Source organism: Strix uralensis, chromosome 2 (assembly GCF_047716275.1).
Source record: "Strix uralensis isolate ZFMK-TIS-50842 chromosome 2, bStrUra1, whole genome shotgun sequence".
NCBI lineage: Eukaryota > Metazoa > Chordata > Aves > Strigiformes > Strigidae > Strix > Strix uralensis.
This window is the reverse complement of record NC_133973.1, coordinates 2,115,472-2,136,621: the sequence shown is the minus strand read 5'-3', so window position 1 is coordinate 2,136,621 and position 21,150 is coordinate 2,115,472. Positions and strand designations below refer to the sequence as shown.

Genomic DNA, 21,150 nt, shown 5'->3' with positions numbered 1-21,150 from the left:
TCCCTTCCGCCCCGCGCCGGCGGGGAGCCGCGTTGCCATGGCGGCCAAGCCGCTCCCGGCGCGGGACGCCGCGGGACGGGCCGGGCGCGGCGGGCGGCTCGCGGGGGTGGCCGCGGCCTTCCCGGGGCCCAGGCCGCAGCTCTACCGCTGGCGGCGCCGCCCCGCCGGGGACAGGCCGGAGGTAACGGGGCCTGGCGGGGCGCGGACAGCGCTAGGGGGCGCCCTCGGGGTGAGGGGCCGTGCGCGGCCGCCGCGCCCCCAGCGGCTGAAATGGCGGCGGGGCCAGAGGGCGGTGAGCTGCGGACACCCCACACGGCCCCGAGGGGTCCCGGCCACTTTTAGGAGCGGGGTCGGGCTTATAAAAGAGGTTTCCCAGGTCTGTGGGCGGGTTGCAGCAGCAGCGGCCCTTTGACGTGCCAGGGAGTCCGCGCTGCGCTCGAGCGAAGGGTGCTGAGCTTGGCAGCGTTAAACTCTAGTTCAAAAAAAAGAAGAGGCAGGTGGTTGCAACAATTATTTTTTTTCTTATTTCCAGCCGAAGTTTGACTCTGATAACTTGGAACACTGGATCAAGGTGAAGTAACTAGCACACTAAGAGTAAGGTACCTTGTTGCTATGTGTAAAACTCGTGGGTCGCACCAGACTTCATGCAGGTTGTATGCAAAGAGATTTACCCCAAGCACCATCTCCTCCATCCACAACCACCTGAGATCAAGGAAAATGAATTCTAGGGTGAACTTCCCTTTGTTTTGATTCGTTGGGCACCGCTGTGCTCCCACCCTCAGCCTGCTTCTTGCAGCAGGTTGGAGTGTGCATCTGCATCCTGATGCAGCTCTGGTTGCCCTAGCACAAAGGGAAGGAAGTTCTGCAGAAATGCGGGCTGTCTTGTGACGTGTTACGTGTGAAAACACATAGTGACACACCAGGACCACTTACACCTTGGAGAGATGAATGTGGGACAGAAAATCACTCAATGGCCAGCCTGGTTATGACAACATGCTGATACCAAATTTTATAGTTAGTGGTTGGTGGGGACTAGCTCAGCAAGTCTCCATCTAGCCCCCAGGGGCTGGGTGTTTGCATTCTCCCTATGTTCTCCAGTCACTATGATTGGCACTAATTGCAAAATAAATGCTTATTACTTAATGATTTCTAAGTCAAATTTCTCCAGTTAATCGAGCAGTTGGTTTCAAAAGAAATCTGCTTCTTTTAACAGCCATGTTGTCTTGTGTTACATTCCTACTGATGTTTGCTCTCTTTGGAAGGCAAACTTGGATATAGAAAGTTTAAAAATTAATATCCAGCAATCCTTATATATGTTTTCCTTTCTTTAAATTAAAGCGATTGGACCAAGCCTCCGATTATGCTGTCTCTGAAGCTTTTTCCCTTCAGAAGTCAAGGTATCCACAGGGGCCTCGTGGTCCTGTGACAAGTTTGGAAACTGTGGAACAGCTGCAAGATCATGAGGTCTGTGAGGAAGGTGAGCTGAAATACTGCTTGCCACCATCTGCATCAAATGAACTGTTCTTGATCCAGCATCATGGTTCTGGTCTGAACAGGCTCTTGAAAAGCTTGAGACTGTAAGAAACAGTTCATAGTAATGTTTCTTTCATCTAATGGAGAAAGACATAAGAAGAATCAAATGCTGGAGTTTAAGGTAGATCTTAATTAGCATACCTAAGAGAAGGATAAACTCTGTCTCCTGGTCAAAATGAGGATGAATTCTGCCCTTCAAGACACACTGTATGGTGAAATGCAAGTTAGTGGGCTATAATAAACCGGATGAAATTACCTGACATATTTTTGATAGCAGGCCAGATGTGAAAATGGAGTTGCTCTGTGTAACTTTCACATCTACGAATAATTGTGTGGTTTTGCTTTGATTCCCATGCAAAATTTTCCTTGCTACTTAGCTAACTAAATATTCCCTTTGTAATGCCTGCAACTACAAGTGCTTACTGAAATTTGAAAATAAAACTGCAGTACATTTAAAAAAAAAAAAGAGGGAAATTATCACTCATCAGTGCTAGAAGTACATGGGCAGTGTAAAAAGCTGATAGGAGACAGGATTTTAAAAACTGAGTTAACCATTCTTTTTAAGACTCAAAAGTGAGCCTTAAGGAATGGAGTGAACACACATCTCAAGGGCATCTGCTTCCATACAGGAAGTCAGCTTTTTCACTTGGAATCATCAAAGATTCAGCTAATAGCACAGAATACACCTATCTGCTTACAGCGCGCTGTCTGAATGCATCATACAGCAGAGTGCCTCAAAAGGCTTTGCAGTTGGTGGAAAAGTTGCTTGCTTTCCTTATGTTTCTTTGTTATTTTTGTTTGCTCTTCTCTGCTAGGGTTTCCCCTTTTATAGCTACCAATCCCTCAGGATTGTTCCCAGCTCAACTGAAAGCCTTTTATCTGGAATCCAGTATTAGAATACTTAATGATATTAACTACACGTAGTCCACTTTGCAAAGAAAGGTATTGATAGGAGAAGTGCCAAAACTCTCTTACTCCAGTTATGAGGAGCTCATGTTTCCCAGTCAAAAAAGTAACCTTTCCCTGAGTGATAAGCTGGTTTTCTCTCTTCTTTCTGTTATCAGATATATTTCCTTGTTCCTGAGCTGGCCTGAGAGGTTATGAAAGAGAACAAAAGTGATCTGAAGGACAATAAACATTAGATTTATGTTTTCTTCAAAAAACTCTTTTTTAATGAAGTTTTTAAAAGGCTTTATTGCCTTAGAAATACCAGGACTCAATGGGAGCATCTTCATTTTGTGTTAGAGCTAGAGATTTGGAGCAGCTGCTCCCCCGTCTATGACCTGTGTGCCTTGAGAGGGGATGACTTGCCCTGCAGTGGCTGCTGAGATCCCTGCCCTTTGCCCATCCTCACTGCACGGATGGCTCAGCTGCTCGTGGGGCTGCTCCTGATGCCTGGAAGGTCCCCACCCTGCGTTCTGCTTCAGCAACAGCTTGGCCACGCATGCGGCGAGGCCAGGTGGTTTGTTGAGGCAGCAGCCACATTAGCTGCCCTTGTTTTTGAGCAGGGACTCTGAAAAAGGAATTTTTGAGTTTTTCCACAGAAGAGCAGAGATGCAAATAAAGTCTGATGAAGGACTTTATACCCGCTTGTTCATTAGGCATTTGAGCTCACTGAGGGGTACCAAATCCATCACGGGTGCATTCCTGTAGTTGCAGTCTTAATTCTGAGTACAGGTAGTCCCTGGTGAAGCTTGCCACCTGACAGATTTGTAATCTAGACTCACCAGTTGTTCCTGGAGCTGTGGTACTTGCAAAGGTTAACCTGTACACATGAAGCAAACATTTGTCCAAACAGTGGTTCTTTTTGTATTTAACATACGACAACCTTGGCTGGCCGTGTGGAAAATATCTAAGTGTCTGCAAGTGCAGTGGTAAAACGTATGAAAGCTATCTGAGTTATGAATTACCTCATGTGAATTCCATCTCCTTGATAAATGCTGTAATAATCATACAAGTGATCTGAATGTCCACAGAATCTTGTAGGAAAGATGAGGTGGAGAAGAATTCATTTGTGATGTATGTGACAGGGAGAAAGTGCCACCTTTTTTTCCTGTTCTTTTATAAATTAAGATGAGAACAGAACTATTAGCCTTATTCCATTTTCTGTTGCAGATCAGCTTTCAGTCATTTCAGACAGCCTTCCCAGCATGCGATATAACTATCCCAGAGACAGTCTTGCTAGTTTACACTTACCCATATATTTTTTAAGCAAGTGAAGTCATCAGTCTCTTTCCTCTTGTAGCCCAAGAGCTGCTCAGGAACTGGATGAAGTCCAAACTGCAACCGGAGCTGATGAGCGATGGAGAAGAGGAAGTTGACTCTGTCCTGGAAAAGCCTTCGGCAGCCCCTCTGAAGTATGAGCGGTTTGATGGTGAGAGCACAACGGAGTTCTTGGCTTCCTTTCTGAGGGTGTGCTGGGGAAGGGAGCCAGGCCTCATGGCTTGGCAGACTGAGAGGTAAAAGTTGCTTTCAGGCCAGGATAGTGGGCTCGGTAGAAACAAGATCAGAGGTGATGGTTTTTCTCCCCCAGCTCTCACAACAGCTTGCTGTAGGGCTGCACAAACGCACCTCATAACCATTCGATGTCTCCCTTTGTAAAAGAGGAATTTTATTTCTTTTGTTTATGGGTACCTGTGAGGCCTGTCAAATTTATACAGCCGTTTGAGATTCTCAGAGACAAGGCAGTAAAAGATGGGCGAAGGGTTGTTACTGCTCTAGCGTGTTCAATGGGAGACTGATTAAGACTCTTTGGGGATAAATGGAGTGCAGTCAGTGTGTCTGCTTTCATCAGAAATGCATTCACAGTCTGGGAAAGTGATCCCTTTGATTACGTTAGGCTTTGTGATCTGAGACAGAGGGGTTTATTCATTTCAGATGAGACTGAGATAATCTGAATTCCTCATTTCAGACTTGTGCAGCTATCTGGAACATGAATTAGAAGGTTCTTCTGTCCAAGAATACCTACAGCATCTTTTGCAGAGTGAAGATGTGAACTGTGGGATAATGGAAGACCTTAGACTTGAAGACATCAAGGAAAACCAAAAATGTGCAGATCCACGAATAATCATGGAGCTTAGACACAAGCAGGTGAGCAGGCAAGGCAGCGCAATTAAAAGGAATAAAATGGAGGATTATAGGATTAGAGTAAATGCTCACTGATACTTCCCCAGTATTCTCTCCCAACCTGCAATAATCTCTGACTTGGAGGCAAATACCCAAGGATACTCTTCCACAGTTTAGCTGAAACATTACTGCGTTTCCATGTGCACATTAGCCATTCACAGTAGCTTGCACAGCCAACTTTTACTACATCTGTTCGGGTTTTCCCCCTTTCCGAAGACTGACGGGAGGAGCCACCATGGCAGTCGGTTCTGAGTTTGATCCCATCAAGTAACACTGGTTTAACCTCACGCTCTTGAATGGAGTTTTTTTGCTGGTCTGAGAGCAGACCCAGTCCAGTCAGTGCCAGCTACGGATAGGGTCGCTTGCTTCATGTGAAAGGTGGATTGTGACTCACCCTGTCAGTGTACAGTGAACCTCAAATTCTTCAGCCTTTGGCATCTGCTTTGACTTTCGCTGATTTCCTCCTTCCCAGGTGAAAGAAAACCGAATGAGGCGTCAAAAAGCATTAGAGCTTCAGAGACAAGAAAAGTCCCTGAAGAAATCAGCTCTGTTTGAGGCCAGGCTCCAAGCACAGGAGGAGGACAGAAGGAAGGCCCTGAAGGCCAAGAAGGAGGAGGAGGAGATCCAGAGGGAAATGGTGAAGCTGCGAAAGGCAATGGCTGCGAAGAGGCACACCACGGCAGAAGCACGGAGAATGTAAGAGGGAGAGGGGGGCACGGAAAGAACCACGGGAACAACACTTATCAGCTCCTTTTGCTAAATGTAAGAGGAGCGGTGGTCCCAAAGGAAACATCTGCTATTCCTCTGTCTCCGAACTCTCCTCAAACCTTTTATTCCTTTGTTACCAACGTCAAAGGCAGAGTTTATCATTAGTGGCCTCCCCTCAGCCATTACCAGTTTGTACACTGAATCACAAAGTAGCAGTGTGTTTGCACCACCATCCATTCTCTCCATCAACTCTGTGGCCACATCCAGCCTCGTTAGTGTCTAATGCATCATGAAAGCCAGTACACCAAAAAAAAAAAAAAAGAATAGTCTGTGTTGAAAGTCTAGCACTTACAATACTTCCTCTGCTATGAGAGAATAAAGAGCATTCTTGGCTGAGAATTCTGCAGAGACATGATTTTTGCTTCTGCTGAGCTTGGGTTGTCACAGAGATGTGACTTGTAGGGATGCCATTTATTTACTTAGGCAGTCCTGGGATCCTGAATCTTCTCATTGCAAGTGCTTTACTGAAATCTTACTATTTTCTTCTGCCTGCTATATTTTGGAGATGCTCCTGACTGTTTAATCTCTGGGACCCCAAGCAATGACAGAGGCTCTTTTCTAAGAAGGCTGAGTTAAATAATCAGCAACTAAGCTGTAGAGGTGATTCTCTTAGGGCTGGCCCAAAAGAGAGTGAAATCTGTGCTACAGTACTTTCCTCATTGCATTAGATCTGCATGTTTGTTCACTTTCCAGGGAGGGGAAGGGACAAGAAAAAAGTCAGAAGCTGTCAATGCAGGAGGTATCTATTACTGCATCACCAGCCCTGGTCCTGAAGAAAGAAGAGCAAGGAGATGAGAAACAGAGAAAGGCTCAGGAGCTGCTGCGCAGGATTCACTCCAATAAGCAGAGAGTGAGCATCACCCTTCTTTATCTGAGACTCTGAGCTATCTTGCCCTCAGCTACCATTTGCAAAACTGAAGTAAAAAGTCCTGGTTATCAGGATTTTTTACTTCTTCCAAGCCCCATTCCTGATACCAGGAAAGTAGAAGAGCAGGGCAAAAAGTATCTTGTAAAACTAGGAGTAAGAAATCCTGAGCTTCCATCCCCAGCATGTCTTGTGCCTCAAGTGTACTCAGGGTGAGGTTTCTCTTAGAATTGTGGAAAAGATGTGGCTATCAGGACAGCTGTGCAAATAAAGGCTTCTGCAACTGAGAAATAGGCAGATGTACAGAGGAGGCAGTGGAGCAAGGTGGGTTTTTTTTTCTCCTGAGTAAGGAAAAAGGGGGGGAAGTGACACAAAAGGTACTGAGAAGCCCTTACTGTGTGTATGGGAAGGTATTTTAAAGATTGCCTTGCAGACCCTGGTGCAGGAGCAGGGAGCAGAAAGAGGAGAGAAGTGCTGGGGCCTGGGAGGAGTTTTGAGCTGGGTCTCCAAGAGTTGAAGCGTGCCAGCACATCCACAGTAACAGGCTCCCCAAGGATCCAGTCCCACTGGGTGCAGTAGGATATTCTGAGATACTGCAACAGCTCTTTTGAGGCAGATGTGCAGACTTCAGTAATTCTTAGTAGGAACTTATTTCTTTTACCCTCATTATTCTGATACCATGGTCAGCTCTGGGTTAAACACTTAGTTGTATCAAATATTTGCAATTAAAGAGCAATCTTTTTGTACTGAATAATTTTATACGGGCAGTCTCAGCAAAGGGAATACATTTCCCTGAGTGCAGGTATGAATGCTGTCCATCACATAATGTTTTTAATCAATAGAGCAGTCATCATCGTTAATGTCTAGATATAGATATCTAGAATTTTTTAATATTTTTTAATAAAAGAATCCCATAGCTTTTATGGTGATTCTCCCCATGGCTCACTTCATGTCCCTGTCTGCTGGATTTGAGCTTGGCTACTGTTTAGCAGTACACAACCTCTCTCCAGCACAGTCTAAGCTGTGAAGATAAGCCTGAATGAAACCACAGGACAATTTAGGGCTGGCATAATGTGAGAAGCCACGGCTTAGCTGAGCTAAGCAATAGTGACACTTTGATTATTTTCCTCACGCAGAAAGAAATGGCTAATGCATTGATATTTTGTCCTTTTTGTAAGTCTCCATTTGGAGATTTCAGTGAGTGAGAGGAATGCAATTAAAACAAGGCATTATGACAAAAGGGGAACAGCTGAGTCCTGTGAGTTGAGCTACTTGGAGGATCAAAATGAACAGTGTCTGCAGTGACAGGGCGAGAATTACAGGGTAGATTAGACAGCAAATTGCTGTTCTGTACAATGTAAATCACTCCCAGAGGCAGCGAGTCTAATTACACAATAGGGGAAAGCTTTGGCTTCCTACTGGAAGGAGGGTGAGCGTCAGTTTTGTCATAAATTCCCTCTAGGAAGTGTCTTGATTTTTGTCTAAGTTAAAAAAAACAAAAAGCACAAGTGGACCATGGATATATTTGTGAACTGCTCTCCACAGAAGGGTTCTTACCTGTAGCATCTGAGACATCTTCTAGATTTTGAAATGTCTTTCCTGCCTCTAGAAAGTCTGTGTTCCTCACCCATTTTATTCCTTTACACTTGGTGAACTAAGTATGTTTCACTGAAAAGCATAGAGCCCCATGATGTTATCTTTCTAGTCTCTTTCTGCTTTTTGTAGAAGACCTGCACATGCTCTGCATTATTTTTTTTTACCCTCAAGATAATTGCTGAAAGTGGGGATTCTAAAAACAGTCTCAGAAAGCAAAGTCAGATGAGGGGAAGGGTGGAAAGGATCAGCATTTGTGTGACGGGCTGTATCTTGCTCATTGGTTTTCTGAAACTCTCCCTTTGTAGTGCATGCAACGACATTTCTCTGCTTGGCTGAAAGTCATTCTGGAGCACAGAATTAAAATGGGAAAAGCCAGAGCCCTTGCTGACTGGAAATGCCAACTGAAGGCCCTGCGAGCCTGGAGAAACTATACTTGGGCCCAGAAAGTAGAGCAGGAGACACAGCAATTGGAAGTTCATCTCCAAGATCAAAACAGGTAGTGACCCTACCCTGTGGAATTCCCCCTGCTGCAGCAGTACTTGGGCAGCGCAGTGATCAGGGACTGTAAAAGGGGCTTGCCAGTTAGCCAGCAGGAGAAAAACAGTAGCTTTCTGAGAAAATTGCTACATCGCCTGCAGTCTGACAGAGGTGTTGTGGCACGGATGAAAAGGAGGACAGAGATAAACACGAGCTTTAGCACTGCCCAACAAGCCTGCCTCTCACGCTCTCGGTAGGTGTCTTTCCTGGAAATCTCACCCTTGCTCTGGAGCCCAGAGACTATGAGGTGCTGTATTTATTCCTGATTAATATAGTTATTTCCTATTTCAGTAGTCATACAGCAGAGATCATTTTGGCCAATGCCTTTCGTTAAGGAGGCTGTTGGATGGATTTCCTATCAGCTAGAGAAAATTTTGCTCTTGCAGGTGTCTAGCAGGCTGTGTGGTGAGACGCTGCTGCTTCCCCCTCTGCAGCTGGCAAGGGAACAGGATAACTCTTCTGCACTTATCCTGCAGCCCAAGGATGACACAGAAAAACGTGAACTAGGGAAACTTACTTCAAAATAACGGGCATCCTTTCTGCCCTCCCACTCCTCATTGGAGAAACTCTGTACAGCTTTGTAGGGCCTTCAGAATTAAGTGACAAAAAGACTCAGGAAGTTACAGGGCCTCATGCCATGGCCTGGGCTGCTGTACTTGATGCAGTTGTTTCAGGCGGAAGTCTCACTCCTGTCATAACACAAATGCTTTCTCATTCAGGAAGACACAACTGTCTGCGGAGCACAACCAGCGACGGCTTCTGCGCTGCTGCTTTCTGGCGTGGCAGCACTGGAGCCGAGCGGAGACAGAAAAACGAAAGCTGCAGATCAAGAGGGAGGAGACGAAGAGAAAGATGGCACAGCTGCTGGAGGCAGTGTCACTGGGGAAGGGCGCTCTGGACAGGCCGCTGGAGGTGAACAAGCCTGGGACAGCAGAAGTAAACCATCGTCAAGATTTGCAGCAGAACAAGGTAAATCCTTCCCATGTAGTTTTGTCTTTTGGCATCTCAGTACTCCTACAAAGTACTTCTTTTGTGCAATCTGAAATAAAGAGTACATTGTCCCAGAGGAATCTTTCCCAGGGTGACCCCCAAATACCTGCCTGCAGCTGTTGAGAAGTCTTTAAAATTCAGAGGCAAACGTGAAGGACGATGGATGAGTTTTAAAAACAATCTGTAATGCTGCCAGAGAGCAACCTTTTGTGCACTGTGAGTCGCAATGAGTGTCCCACCCCCAGATCACTTTTGCTGAGAGATTAGTTACATCTTTGATGCCTGCTTAGACTAAAAAGAATAACGCTTGACCACATGACGAGAGATTTTGTCATGCCAGTGCAGCTCTCTGGCTTTTATGCATGGGGGAAAAAAGTCATCACCGGCTGTTTCAGGATAATGCACATCACAAGGAGGTAGGAGAGGAGAATCAGAGGTTGCTTCCTTAAACGGTCATTTATCAGGTCAGAGCCTGCCCTTCCTTTCTGTCTATAAAACTTGTACCACAGCAGTGGCCTGATCCCAGCATGACACCTCACACACACATATCACAGATCAAGCTTATCGTGTGCTTAAGTGTCAGCAAAAGTTGATTTCCTATGGTGCTTATATCATCCTAGTAGGCCTGTATTTATCTTCTGATGCACTGGTAAAATTTGTGCTGAAAGGACTGGACTGAATTCGGGGTTTGACCTAGGAATCAGGCAGCAGACCTTACATCTGATGCCTCTCCAGAGAAAGACCGTGTGTCAGAAAAGGCACAGCCTCATTCCCCACTGTACACCAGTTTCATGATAATATTTATCAAAGCTGGAGAAGAGGCCTGAGGAAGCAGCACCCTGTAGAATTCTCTTCCATCTGAAAAGGGACTGTCCAGTAGATCAGCCACGTAGATCACTTCAACAACTGTTTTTTCCTTTATCCTCTGTCTTGAGCACTGAGTGGGGGCAACACAGTCCAAAAGGGAGTGTGATAATTCCCCAAGAGATGAGCTAACCCCTGAGAAACGAGCTGTCCTGAGCTGTGCTCCCTAACGAAATAGTCAGGATATATTCCTGCCACAGCTCTTGCCTGATCAGGATTTCTTCCTCCCTATGAAATGGCACACAGCTCCTTAACAGTTCTTTCCCACAGCCTCCCATTTTGTGCGTAACAGGGCCCCTCTGCCCTGGCTAGGAACTGGATCAATTGTATAGCTGAGATTACCCCCTACTTCTCAGGCATTTTACTAGATTTGCATTAAAGAAGCACTTGCTATGTAGAAAGGGCAGAAGAGTGCTTGGTTTTAATCAATGCCAAATTTTCCTTATTTCTTTGTGGGTTTTTTTCCCCCTAGCCAACTGAAACTTGCCTCATACAGAAAGAACCTGACCAGACCAGAGACCACTCTTGTTGGGATGCTGTTCACACATCTCATTCCTACAGAAAACCCAAATTTGCCTGGGAGATGACCCTAAAACGTGCAGCCCCGAGTGCCCAGGACCAGACTGTGTACAGGAATCAAACAGCCACTGTCCCCCAGCAGTTTCAGGCACCTGGTCCAAAGACAGCTCCTGTGTATGGAAGCTGCTTTGAGCACCGTCATGCCTTCCAGCGACGTCTGATTGAGGAGCAGAGGCAGCAGCTTCGGAAGCAGCAAGAGCTGATCCTTGAACTGCAGGAAAATCAGAGGCTGAGCCGAGCTAAAGAAGAGGCAGCACAAGCCACAGCTGTAACCCAGCCGCTTAACAGCTCTGCTTCACAAACCAGGGAGGAGAAACCGAAGAGGGAAAAACAATCCAGATGCAAGAATACAACCCATTTGAGGTACATACCCTCAATAAAGCAGGCTCAATTAGTCAGCGTGTCTCATTCCTACTCAAGTCGAGCCAGAATTTGCCAGGCACACTTCAGTCATGCTGGCACTATCTGCTCTTCCTCTCACCTGTGACTTAGCCTCAAGTATCAGGCTGGCCGCAGTTCTCCATCCTTCTCTCTTTTTGCAGTGGCTCGACACCATGTGATCCATAGAGGATCCACTTAGAAACAGCAACACTAGAGTGTCACACACAGTACCAGCAGGGATTTATTTAGTTAGGAACAAAGAGAGTGTCACCCTCGGTATTTCAGAACATGCAGCAGCCCTGAGTACTCGGCTGCTTTGCAAGGATGCATCATTAATCCCATCTCAAGCAGAAGAAAGGTGTATCACAGGTTCAGAATGAGAATGCAGCACAATGGAGAACAGAAACTACAAGGCCTGTTTCTCAGCCATAGGTGTGAGACATCATTTGACCACATTCATTGATGAATTTCTTTATTCTTTCCTTTCACAGTCCACCTGTTTCTCATGGGCCAGAAAACACAAAGGCAGTGATGCAAGGCAGGAGGCCCTCCAGCCAGCTGACCTCAGCTCATCCCATACTGAAAGGTATTGCTCTAGATAGCAAAGACTATTCCAGAACACTTTTCTCAACAGCTTGTCTGGAAACTTCCCTCTTTCTTTGCGTCAGCCTTGCTGGCTGATGACAGTATGCAAGTAAAACTCTCTCAGCACTCTCTTTCCCAGCCTGCCAGCGCTGTGAGGGTGAGCTGTTTTCACAACTAAATCAAGCATCTGTAAAACCTGAGCCAGTGCAAGCCCCTCAAGTCCACGCTTAGTACACTGTGGTAGCGGTTACTCCTAATACTTGTAATCATTCCTGGTGTGACAGGACACAGAGAGAGAAGCTCTATGGGGTTTTTTTGCTGTCAGTCCTATTCCCTTCATTGCGCATCCAAGTAACAAACTGACCAGTCATTTTCATCTAACTTCGTATTTCAAAGGTGTTGAGATTTCAAAGGGAATTAAGTGCCTACCCAAGGATCCCCACCTTCTGTGAGATATCTCCCCTTCTCTGGCCACACTGGAACAGCACATACACGTTAAACGTGCAGCACAGCCTTTTCATGCAGTAAATTAAGAGCAGGTTCTGTTATATCCCATGGTCATGTTCTTCCATATCGACCAGTGGGTGGTCACAGGCTGCATGAAGGGTTGTCTGGAATAGGAGTATTGCAATTAACAGTTTTGGGATCATCAGAGCTTTTTGGCCACGATAGTTGGGCATTAATAGTCATTAACTGACTGTGTTCAGCTCCTATGCTACCTAGTCCAAGCCATCACTCACTCTGATTTGCCTGAACTCTGTACACTTCAGAGACAGTAAGCGTATTTTCAGAGCACTCAAGTGCTTTTGTTTGAAGATCCGAAAAAATTCAGTGAATAAGTTATCACTGAATGATTTTCCATTGGCAGAGAATTCTGGGACAGCTAAGAAGAGAAAAAAAATCTGAGGAAACCTACTGTGGTTGAAACACTTAAATGCCCCCAGAGTGCTCAGCCCGTGCGACTTCAGAAACAGTGATCGTGGGTTCTCAACACCACTGCATGTTCTGTGTGGTCACGTCAGCATTGTAACACCTTCGCTGATAGCCAGCAAGATCACCCCATTGCAATTTATCTCCCAAAAGAAGCATTAAGCAGTAGTTTCTCACTAGTGGGACCACGTACCTGTGTGTCACTGTGGCAGGGATGCTTTCCATCATGAAGTTATTCTTTAAATACGTAATTGGAGCTTCCTGGAGACCTCACAGGAATTGCTGTTGAATCGGGTGCCCTGAGCCTTAGCACTCAATCAGGGGAGACAGGGATAAAACCTCTGAACACAGTTCCTTTCATAACTGAGCCTCATAGCTGTGACTGCCAACCAAGGAGGGTGGTGTGAATCTAATCGGGGCAGTCCTGAGTCATCTCATAAACATTTATGGGTTCCTTGTTCATGACACTGCCAGCCCTAGGAGGCAGCAGAAAGCAAGTCCCTTTGTGCTGGCATTGCCAGGTCACCGGGGGCCTGGCAGTAGAGTGGTCATCCTTGTTCAGCAAACTTCTGCCATTATCCTATAGTCATTTCCCCTAAGCCTTATGTCCTCTGTTTCTGTAGCTATGGAGGAGAGAGCAACTCAGCGGGCAGAACGGAGGAAGAAACTAGAAGCAGCCAAACAACAAAGAGAAGAGGAAAAATTGGTGAGGGAAGTGGAAGATGAAATAAAGTCTCTTTCACACCATTCCAGTTACAGGAAATGCTGTTTTAACCCCAGAGTCAGGGACCAAGAAAAGGCCCTTTATCCAAACCAGCTTGTGAGAAAGCAGATATCCAGCACACATCAAAAGAAGTGGTTATTGCTGCATTTGCACACAGGGACAGCACTAGCCCTGCCATATCACAGGCAGACACTTCATGTTGATGCAGCTGCAATTCTAGAAGCAGCCTCCTTAGCACCCCCAGCACTTCTTTCACACCTACCCCAGGATGGGAAGGCTGGCAGTGCCTGCAGAGATCCACTTGATTGGACCTGGCAACGCTGGGTTTCCCCTCCCCTGCCTTTCCTGTCTGGTCATGAGCAGCTTGAGGACGTGCGGTCTCACCTAGTAAAAATCCTGCATCTTTTTCTATCAAATCTCTGTCGAAGAGGAAAGATGCTGACAATGTTTGCGTAGTTAATACGCAAATTCTGTGATGCACATCCAACAGAGGAGCCTTCTTAGCGCCAGGGCGTTAAGCTCTTCCTGAAAACATTGACAGTAAATTGCGTTAGGATTAGAAAGCTCAGAACTGGGGTCCTAAACCAACCAGCATTTCTTCCTTCACCAACCAAGAGAGGTGCACTCACATACACAGGAGGCTGAAACGAGCCTTAGAGAACACTTTAACCACAGAGTGGACAGACAAGCACCCGGTTTGGTTTCCTCAGCTGTAGTTGCCACGATCGTAGAGATCAGGAAGCACAGTCATAGCAATCACACATTATGGTTGGTCTGGGCTTTAGGCCTTTGATGCATACATCAAGAGCAAAAGCTTTGGGAAATGAAAGCAGAGTGGGGTTTGCAAGGGGAGTAGATAAACATTCAGAGAAGGATATTGTGCCAAGTATGACCAGTACTGAAGTAAAACAACTTCTTTGATCTTAAGTGTTTGGGGAAAGAAATGTTTGGGCGCTTGTAATGCTGCTTTGCATGTAGAAGTAAAACTTCAGTGCCCAGGGATTCAGAACTGACTTTAGCAATCAAGTTATCAATAAATAAGTTGGTGTATGGTTTAAATTTTTTAGGGGAAGAGTGGCCAAATACTATGACTTAGGACAAAGATAGACCTATATTTATAGGTAGTAGAAAGACATATAGATATATATAGGTAGTAGAAAGAACAGTCCCTCCTTCCTCTCCCACAGTTCATTGTCCAGCACAGATCATGTCTCATAAGTGACAAAGTCTGCTTCCTTCTGAAGTTTCAGGTGCTGGTCAATATTAGAGGAATACTGGGAAGGCTTAGAGGTCTGCACTCTCCGAAAAGGTCACACATGCCAAACTAAATTTTGCCTTCTTCCATTTCAAGGCCCAGCTGAAGGCTGAAGAGGAAGCACGACAGAGGAAGGAGGCTGAGGAAAAAGAAGCTCAGCAGCAAAAACGACGGGAGGAGAGAAGGCAGCAGAAGCTGGTGACCAAACACCTCACCTGTTTCCTTCCCCTTTAGCAGGGATAGGGAAGAAGAGCCCTTACCCACTAGCACTCAGTCAGCACCAAAGTAACGTGAACTGAAGGTCTTCATGAGTAGCACAGAGTTCCACAGCAAAGCACCCGCTGCTTAGACTCACCACCTTCCCCCTTTTTGGCAACGTTAGGGGCAGGGCTGTGGGCCAAACGCACTGTGAAGTATATACTGTCTCTGTCTCATCAGCAGGACCAGAGGTCTCAGCTGGTGGACGTTCACTGCTGAGGTATTGCCACGTAAGCCCCCACAGGGACAGCATGTCCAGCGTACTTTCAAGCTGCTCCTTCCACTTGGCTCCCCCTCCAGCATACACAACGATACCAGTCACACACACATATGATTTAAAAGTAAACAAGCCTGACTACATCAAGGGCAACTTTCCACCTGAAGAACAGAAGCATCCTCTCCTTGGAGCTAGCCTAGGAATAGCCCCACTTCAGTATTATTACTTGGAAGTGAGCTGTGCTAATAACCCAGATAACATCTGAAATCCTACAGGAATTTGACCTACAACTACTGTTCTACTTGGATTGAGTGTTTTAGGATGTTTGACCTTCATCCCTGAGTCTCAGTCAAAAGTAGTATTGTACAATTATATAATACCCACATCCCTCCCCTATTATTTAGGTTAGTTTAAGTGCTAAGGTCCGTGTGTAAACTCAGAATCATGTTTGGACACGTTCTCAATCTAGTTTTATAAACGTAGAAAGCTGCCCTCCTTGAGCTCACCAAAGCACCCATCCCCACGCTGATGAAGACCCATCAGAAGGAGATTCCTGCTACATCAGCACTGCTGGTACCCACAGATTAGGTCTGCTGCAGTAACACCAAACTGCAGTGCTGAGAGAAGGCCACGTGCCGATACATGGCCCAAGGAAACGTCCAGAAATACCACCATCTTCCATGATGAATTTTCCAGACAGACTTTTGCTTTCTACCACAGGTTCTAGTACATGGGGTCGTGTCTAGTCTGCACTGCTAAAGATGATGCAGAGCCCTATTTCTTGTCAGATCAGGACCTCCAGCTCCAATATGACAATCTATTATTATTGCTTAACATACTCTTTATCCAGAGTGAATTAAAACTACTGCTCTTTGTATCGTAGAAAGAGCTGGAGAAGCAGAGGAGGCAGGAGAAAGAGCAGCAGCTCCAAAAAAAGGCCAGAGATCACTATGAGAAAGTTCTGCTCAGAAAGCTGGGAATGGTGCCATGGAAAAGGCTGAGAGAGCAAACCAAGGAAAACCTGGTGGTAAGTGCTGAGGATAAAGGAAAGGACTGGTGCCATGGGAGGAAGGGAAAAAGAACAGATAGAGCACTTAGCAGCAACCTTAATGGGCTCTTAAGCCAGGTAGAGATGGAAAAAGCAAAAATTCTCCCTGCACACCATGCCCTATATTAGTTCTTTAAATCAGCCCATCTGACAATAATCATGAAAGGTCATCAGAAACCCACAAGGGTGGCATCTGTATTTATAGCTGATTAAACAGGAACCAAAAGGACAGAGAAAGGAACGAATTTCAATCTAATAAGAAGTCATCTTCTGTTAGCCTCCACTCGTCTGCAGCACTAACTGCCACATGATTTGATGCCAGTAACACAGTGGGAGTTAGTTTAGCATGATACAGCAAAAAAAAAAAATAAAATTCTGTGACATGAGCCTGTCAGTTCTCTTGCTCCACAGCAAAATTAATCAGTAAGACACTGCCAAGCCACCGCAGTTATAGTAGTTAATCCCAGCCCATCACTAGGGCTTTCCCTCTCTCTGGAGCTGCTGCTCGTGCAGTGTTGGCCCCTGCTAAGGGCAGGACACCACAGGTGATAATCCAGCGATCTGTTCTAGCCTGGCCACATCTTCAGTGCAGAATAGCAAGTGGTAGCTTTGGAGACCTTGCCACACAGATCCTGCTAATGAAACATTTCCATACATGACTGAATTGGCCTGCCTTATCAGGGCTGGGCTAATAACGCTCAGCTGTCTCCTGAAGACTTAGCCAGAGCCCAGGGCTAAGTTGGCAAGCTTAGTAAGTCGCTAGGACTGCAGCTACTTACAGGACTCGACCAAATGCACACAGGCCTCCAGCTGGGAGGAAGGAGAAGAGCAGCTTCTCTGAAAGTCCACCCTGCTGGTCAGCATTATGGACAGGGTTGGACTACACTGTTAGAGGCCCTGCCTCTGCTTTAACGTGCTTTCGGGTTAAACTGAGCATCTAATCCAAAAGGATATTCTCTAGAAGTGATGCAGCAGTGGCCCCATAGAGAGACTGGGCTTGTTCCTTGTGCTGACCCCTCTTTGTAGGAACCTGTCCTGTAAATTATTCCAGCTGTCAGACTCTGCATTTTGGGGGACCCAAAAAGCTGAGGTGATTTTCTAGTGCACCTGATTTTCTGTAGTTTTGTGTTTATCTAGACACTAGTCCAAATAACTAGCTGCCCTCTCTGCTGTCTTTACTCAGGTGGCACAAACGCACCACTGCTTGGGCCTGCAGAGGAAATGCCTGATGACTTGGCATCGGGACACCCAGGGGAGCCTCATGGAGAAGGTGTCTCGGGCTCAGGACTTCTATTTCCGTATGTTGCTGAGACGGGGCTTCAGGAACTGGCGAAAGGTTTGCCTGCACTACAGCAGAGAAATAATACCCAGCAAGCTAGCTGCTGCCACGCCCTCCCCTCTCCACAGTGCCACTTCACACACCTTTGCCGAGTTACACTTGTCCCCATTCCAGCAACATCATTCCCTTCTTCAGAGACCTTCTTCCAGCTCTCCATCATTCCCCTCCACCCAGGATGCTCTCCTACGTGCTTCTCCTCCACCTTTGCACACTCTCACCCTGCTCCCTGCTCATTTTCCTCCACTTCTGTTGCCATTACCCTTCACCACCACAGTCTCTGTTTCTGCTTACTGGGCTGGGGCTTGGGGGAAAGAAGCCATTCTCACCTCTTTCTCTGTCCTCTTTCCCTAGTACAAGGATTATCTCTCCACTCTGGAGGAGAGGGTGAGTACCCTCCATGCAGCCTGGCTCATGAGGAAGTACTTCTGGGCGTGGTTTGATCTGATCATGGAGGAAAAAAGTACCTTAGTGGAGAAGCTGAAGATTGCTACTGAACACAGTAACAAGTAAGTGCACTCCCTTGTCAGCAGTTCTTTTTACTTAGGTTTAATATACCCTATAGATTATTTTAGAGACTGCTTTTGACAGGTCGATTATCTGCTCCCGAAGAACATGTGAAACAGGTTCTTTACTGCTGGTATTTTGCTTCTGTGATATACACAGACATCAGCAGCAGGGGTTTATGGGTAAGAATTTTCCATGCAGCCTGGAAAAGGAAATTTAGTGGTACCCTTCACAGGACTTTTAAATCTGCTGAAAGAGCATACAGTGAAAGCAGATAAGTAGCTGAAACTTTCTAAGCTGATTAGCAGATCTGGCCATGCAGCTTCTGTTAAAAGCTGCCTTAGGGAGGTTCTTTAAGTACAGTTATAGCAAGCCAAATGATTGTTGCAGGAATTACACGCTGTATTGTTTGTCCTCAGCAGATGATTTAGTTGACAAATCCAAAACTGATCAACTAGAAACCCTACTTAAGGAATCTTTCATCAGCCTGACTTGGCAGTGAGAACTGCAGCAGACAGTTCTACCATCGATGACTGGAGCTGGACGCACCCAGTTCGCTCACTGTCCCGTAACTGCGTTAGCTGTGCATTTTAACAGGAAGAAAAACCTGTTGTCAAAGCTCAGCAGCAAACAGAAGCCTGCTGTCCTAGCTCACCGTGAAAGCATGTCAGCTGCACGCATGTGCGTAGCCCAAACAGGATCTGCAGCACCTCGGAGGAGGAATTAAATTGAATCACCTCTGATGTGGTAGAGCGAACCTGTTCTAGCTTGCTGGGTCAGTAAGAGCAGAACAGTGCACCATTTAACCCAACAAGCCAGCAAAGTGGAAGAACCAGGGAAAATTCAGACCCAGGAAGAGACTGGATTCAGGCTATGTATGACATTGTATTAGGAGCATAATTACCTGTCCTTCATTACCTCATCCCCCACTGACTGGCAAAAGGCCAGTTCAGACCTTGCCATAGCAAACTATTCTTTAGACAGGACTGTTGCTCCCTGTTGCCTCTGTGGGAACCCAGGGCAAGGCACCTTTGGTGGGGGGATTAAAATCAGGTAAGAATTGGAGCCCAGCTGCCTGCACTCCCAAGTGGTTGGGCTGGACCAAACGAGCTTGCATTTTTCCTGAAGAAACTGCTTTCAGAGACCCTGTTTATTCTTCAAGAAACATCTTTTACCTTCAGAGTGCTAAGCAAACACCAGCTAATGAATCCTGTTAGAGGGGGGAGCAAAATTCTTGGGGGAGAAGAAACAGAGAAGAGCAATGTGTTATTTTTCCCTGGCATGATGGACATATTAATGGAATGGTCTGCATGCAGATGTTTAACATGTCACGGCCCCGACTAGCAGCAGAAAGGACAAATCCCAGAGCAATTTTAGGGGAGTTCCCCCTTAAACAGAAGTAATCTTTTGATTACCTGTTATGTTATGCACACATCTGCATGTTGTCACTTTGTTCTTTGTGTCCCCATTTTCTTTAAGGAGACTCGTGCTGAATGCGTTCAAGGCCTGGAGGCAGTACCCATTACTGATGAAAAAGGAAAGGGAGAGAGAGGAAAGAAGAAACCAGCTACGCAGGAGAGTAGCTGAAATTCTCCCCAACTTCCAAACATGACAGAAAAGAGTCCAAGGAGACTGGGAAAGGGGACAGAAAGTCTGATTCTGTTCAGTGCTTTCTTCCTGCTGACTGAAACAAATCCAAAGGGAAGTCCTGTCCAGCGCAAAGGGTCTTACAGCCAAGGGAAGCTTCCTGGGGTCGCTGCTGTCGTAAACTAAGCACAGATGGAAACTTACCTGCCCGTTTCTCTTTGCACTTCAGGGGGTTATTCCCCACAAGGTCCTCCTCGGGTAAAGTCTCCGTAGGAGTGTCTTGGCTGGTGGCAGTGAGCCCTAAGTAACCAAAGCCTGGCCCAGGCTGCGTTTCAGGCCAAGGCCATTTCCACAGGCAGAGCTGCAGCACTGACATGAATCCTCCTCCATCACAAACACAGAACTGACCTGCACCGATTTTTCTTTAAGCAGTAACCTGGTGCTTTGGTGTTGCCAGCACTCGGTCAGGGCACGCAGCTTGACGAGAGCGCAAACAGAGCTGACTGCCAGCTGACCCCCAACCACTACTGCCAACTTGGCCACGCAGAGAACAGCTTCTGGCTAACTGTGCCAGGAAAGTTTGGATGGGAGGAGGAGAGGGAAGAGCTATTTATGCAAATCCTATTTGCTAATGATCCAGATTGCAGCATCGCATATGGACAATCTAAAACCTGGATTCTTTTTCAAGGGACTGCCTAGTTCACAGCACTGGCCCACTCACAAACACAGTGCTTTGATTTTGGTGGCAAGCGGTGATCCCAAGTTTATGAGCCTCCATCTTCTCGTCATTTAAACATTTTCCAAACTAGGATTTAAGGATGTATTGTGCAAGTCTGCCTGGGCCTTCACTTGATCCAGCACTTCAAAAAAAACCCCCAAAATCCAAGAAAAAGGCAGACTCTATTTTTACATAAGCTAAGGCTGACTTGATTAAAATGAAAGCTTTTTTAATCACTGTTTAACCTTAACCTGCAGCATAGTGCAGACAGGGTAATGCCGTTAAGGTACTGTATGTCTTGTCTTAGCAACAGCATAAGGCAGGAATCTGGAATCACTTCCCCCTCACAACAAGATAGGCAAAGTTCTCTCCAAAAGCGTTTGGCAGTACAGGGAGCACTTGGGGAATGCCAGGAAGAAGACAAGTTACTGTTATCCATTGTACCAGATAATTTTTAAAACCTGTATATGCACTGAGAGTTTCCAATAAACCCAAACGTGAAATGAACACAACAGAGTTGTTGGTGCAGGCTGTGTCAGAAGCCAACTGAGTGGCACTAGACAAAAGCCCAGGGTTAAGGACCTAGGGCAGCACTAAGCACTGCAGATGAAGTGGTGTAGGACAGCTCAGGTGCCCAGGCACGGCAGCAGGCTCCAGAGCTTTAGCATCGGGAATTTGTCCGTGTGGAGAGCTCACAGGGATGTGGTCAGAGAGCCTCCCTGCCCACGCAAGCCAGGTTGCGGGGC

At 46.3% G+C, this 21,150-nt stretch overlaps 1 protein-coding gene across 2 annotated transcripts; it reads left to right on the top strand.

Annotated features, from left to right (window-relative positions):
• Nucleotides 1–32: 32 nt before the first annotated feature.
• CCDC191 (coiled-coil domain containing 191) lies at nt 33–20,916 on the top strand. 2 transcript variants are annotated; one of them, XM_074852804.1, is made up of 17 exons: nt 33–181; nt 533–571; nt 1,339–1,477; nt 3,779–3,907; nt 4,445–4,623; nt 5,132–5,355; nt 6,121–6,277; nt 8,194–8,384; nt 9,145–9,394; nt 10,752–11,221; nt 11,731–11,825; nt 13,378–13,460; nt 14,830–14,931; nt 16,092–16,235; nt 17,440–17,592; nt 17,947–18,101; nt 19,579–20,916. In XM_074852804.1, exons 1-17 carry the CDS (start codon nt 38–40, stop codon nt 19,709–19,711), a joined length of 2,787 nt encoding a protein of 928 aa, XP_074708905.1. In that variant the 5' UTR covers nt 33–37; the 3' UTR covers nt 19,712–20,916. The 2 variants fall into 2 exon arrangements, 1 of the variants encoding a protein (XP_074708905.1); XR_012626688.1 differs by lacking the exons at nt 17,440–17,592; nt 17,947–18,101; nt 19,579–20,916 and having other exon boundaries at nt 14,830–15,928; nt 16,092–16,167.
• Nucleotides 20,917–21,150: the final 234 nt, after the last annotated feature.

Excerpts from the sequence above, each read along its gene's own strand:
- CCDC191 (XM_074852804.1), top strand. The coding sequence starts at position 38 with ATGGCGGCCAAGCCGCTCCCGGCGCGGGACGCCGCGGGACGGGCCGGG. Across the intron at positions 4,624-5,131 it reads TGGAGCTTAGACACAAGCAG|GTGAAAGAAAACCGAATGAG; the intron begins GTGAGCAGGCAA and ends CCTCCTTCCCAG. Across the intron at positions 5,356-6,120 it reads ACGGCAGAAGCACGGAGAAT|GGAGGGGAAGGGACAAGAAA; the intron begins GTAAGAGGGAGA and ends TTCACTTTCCAG.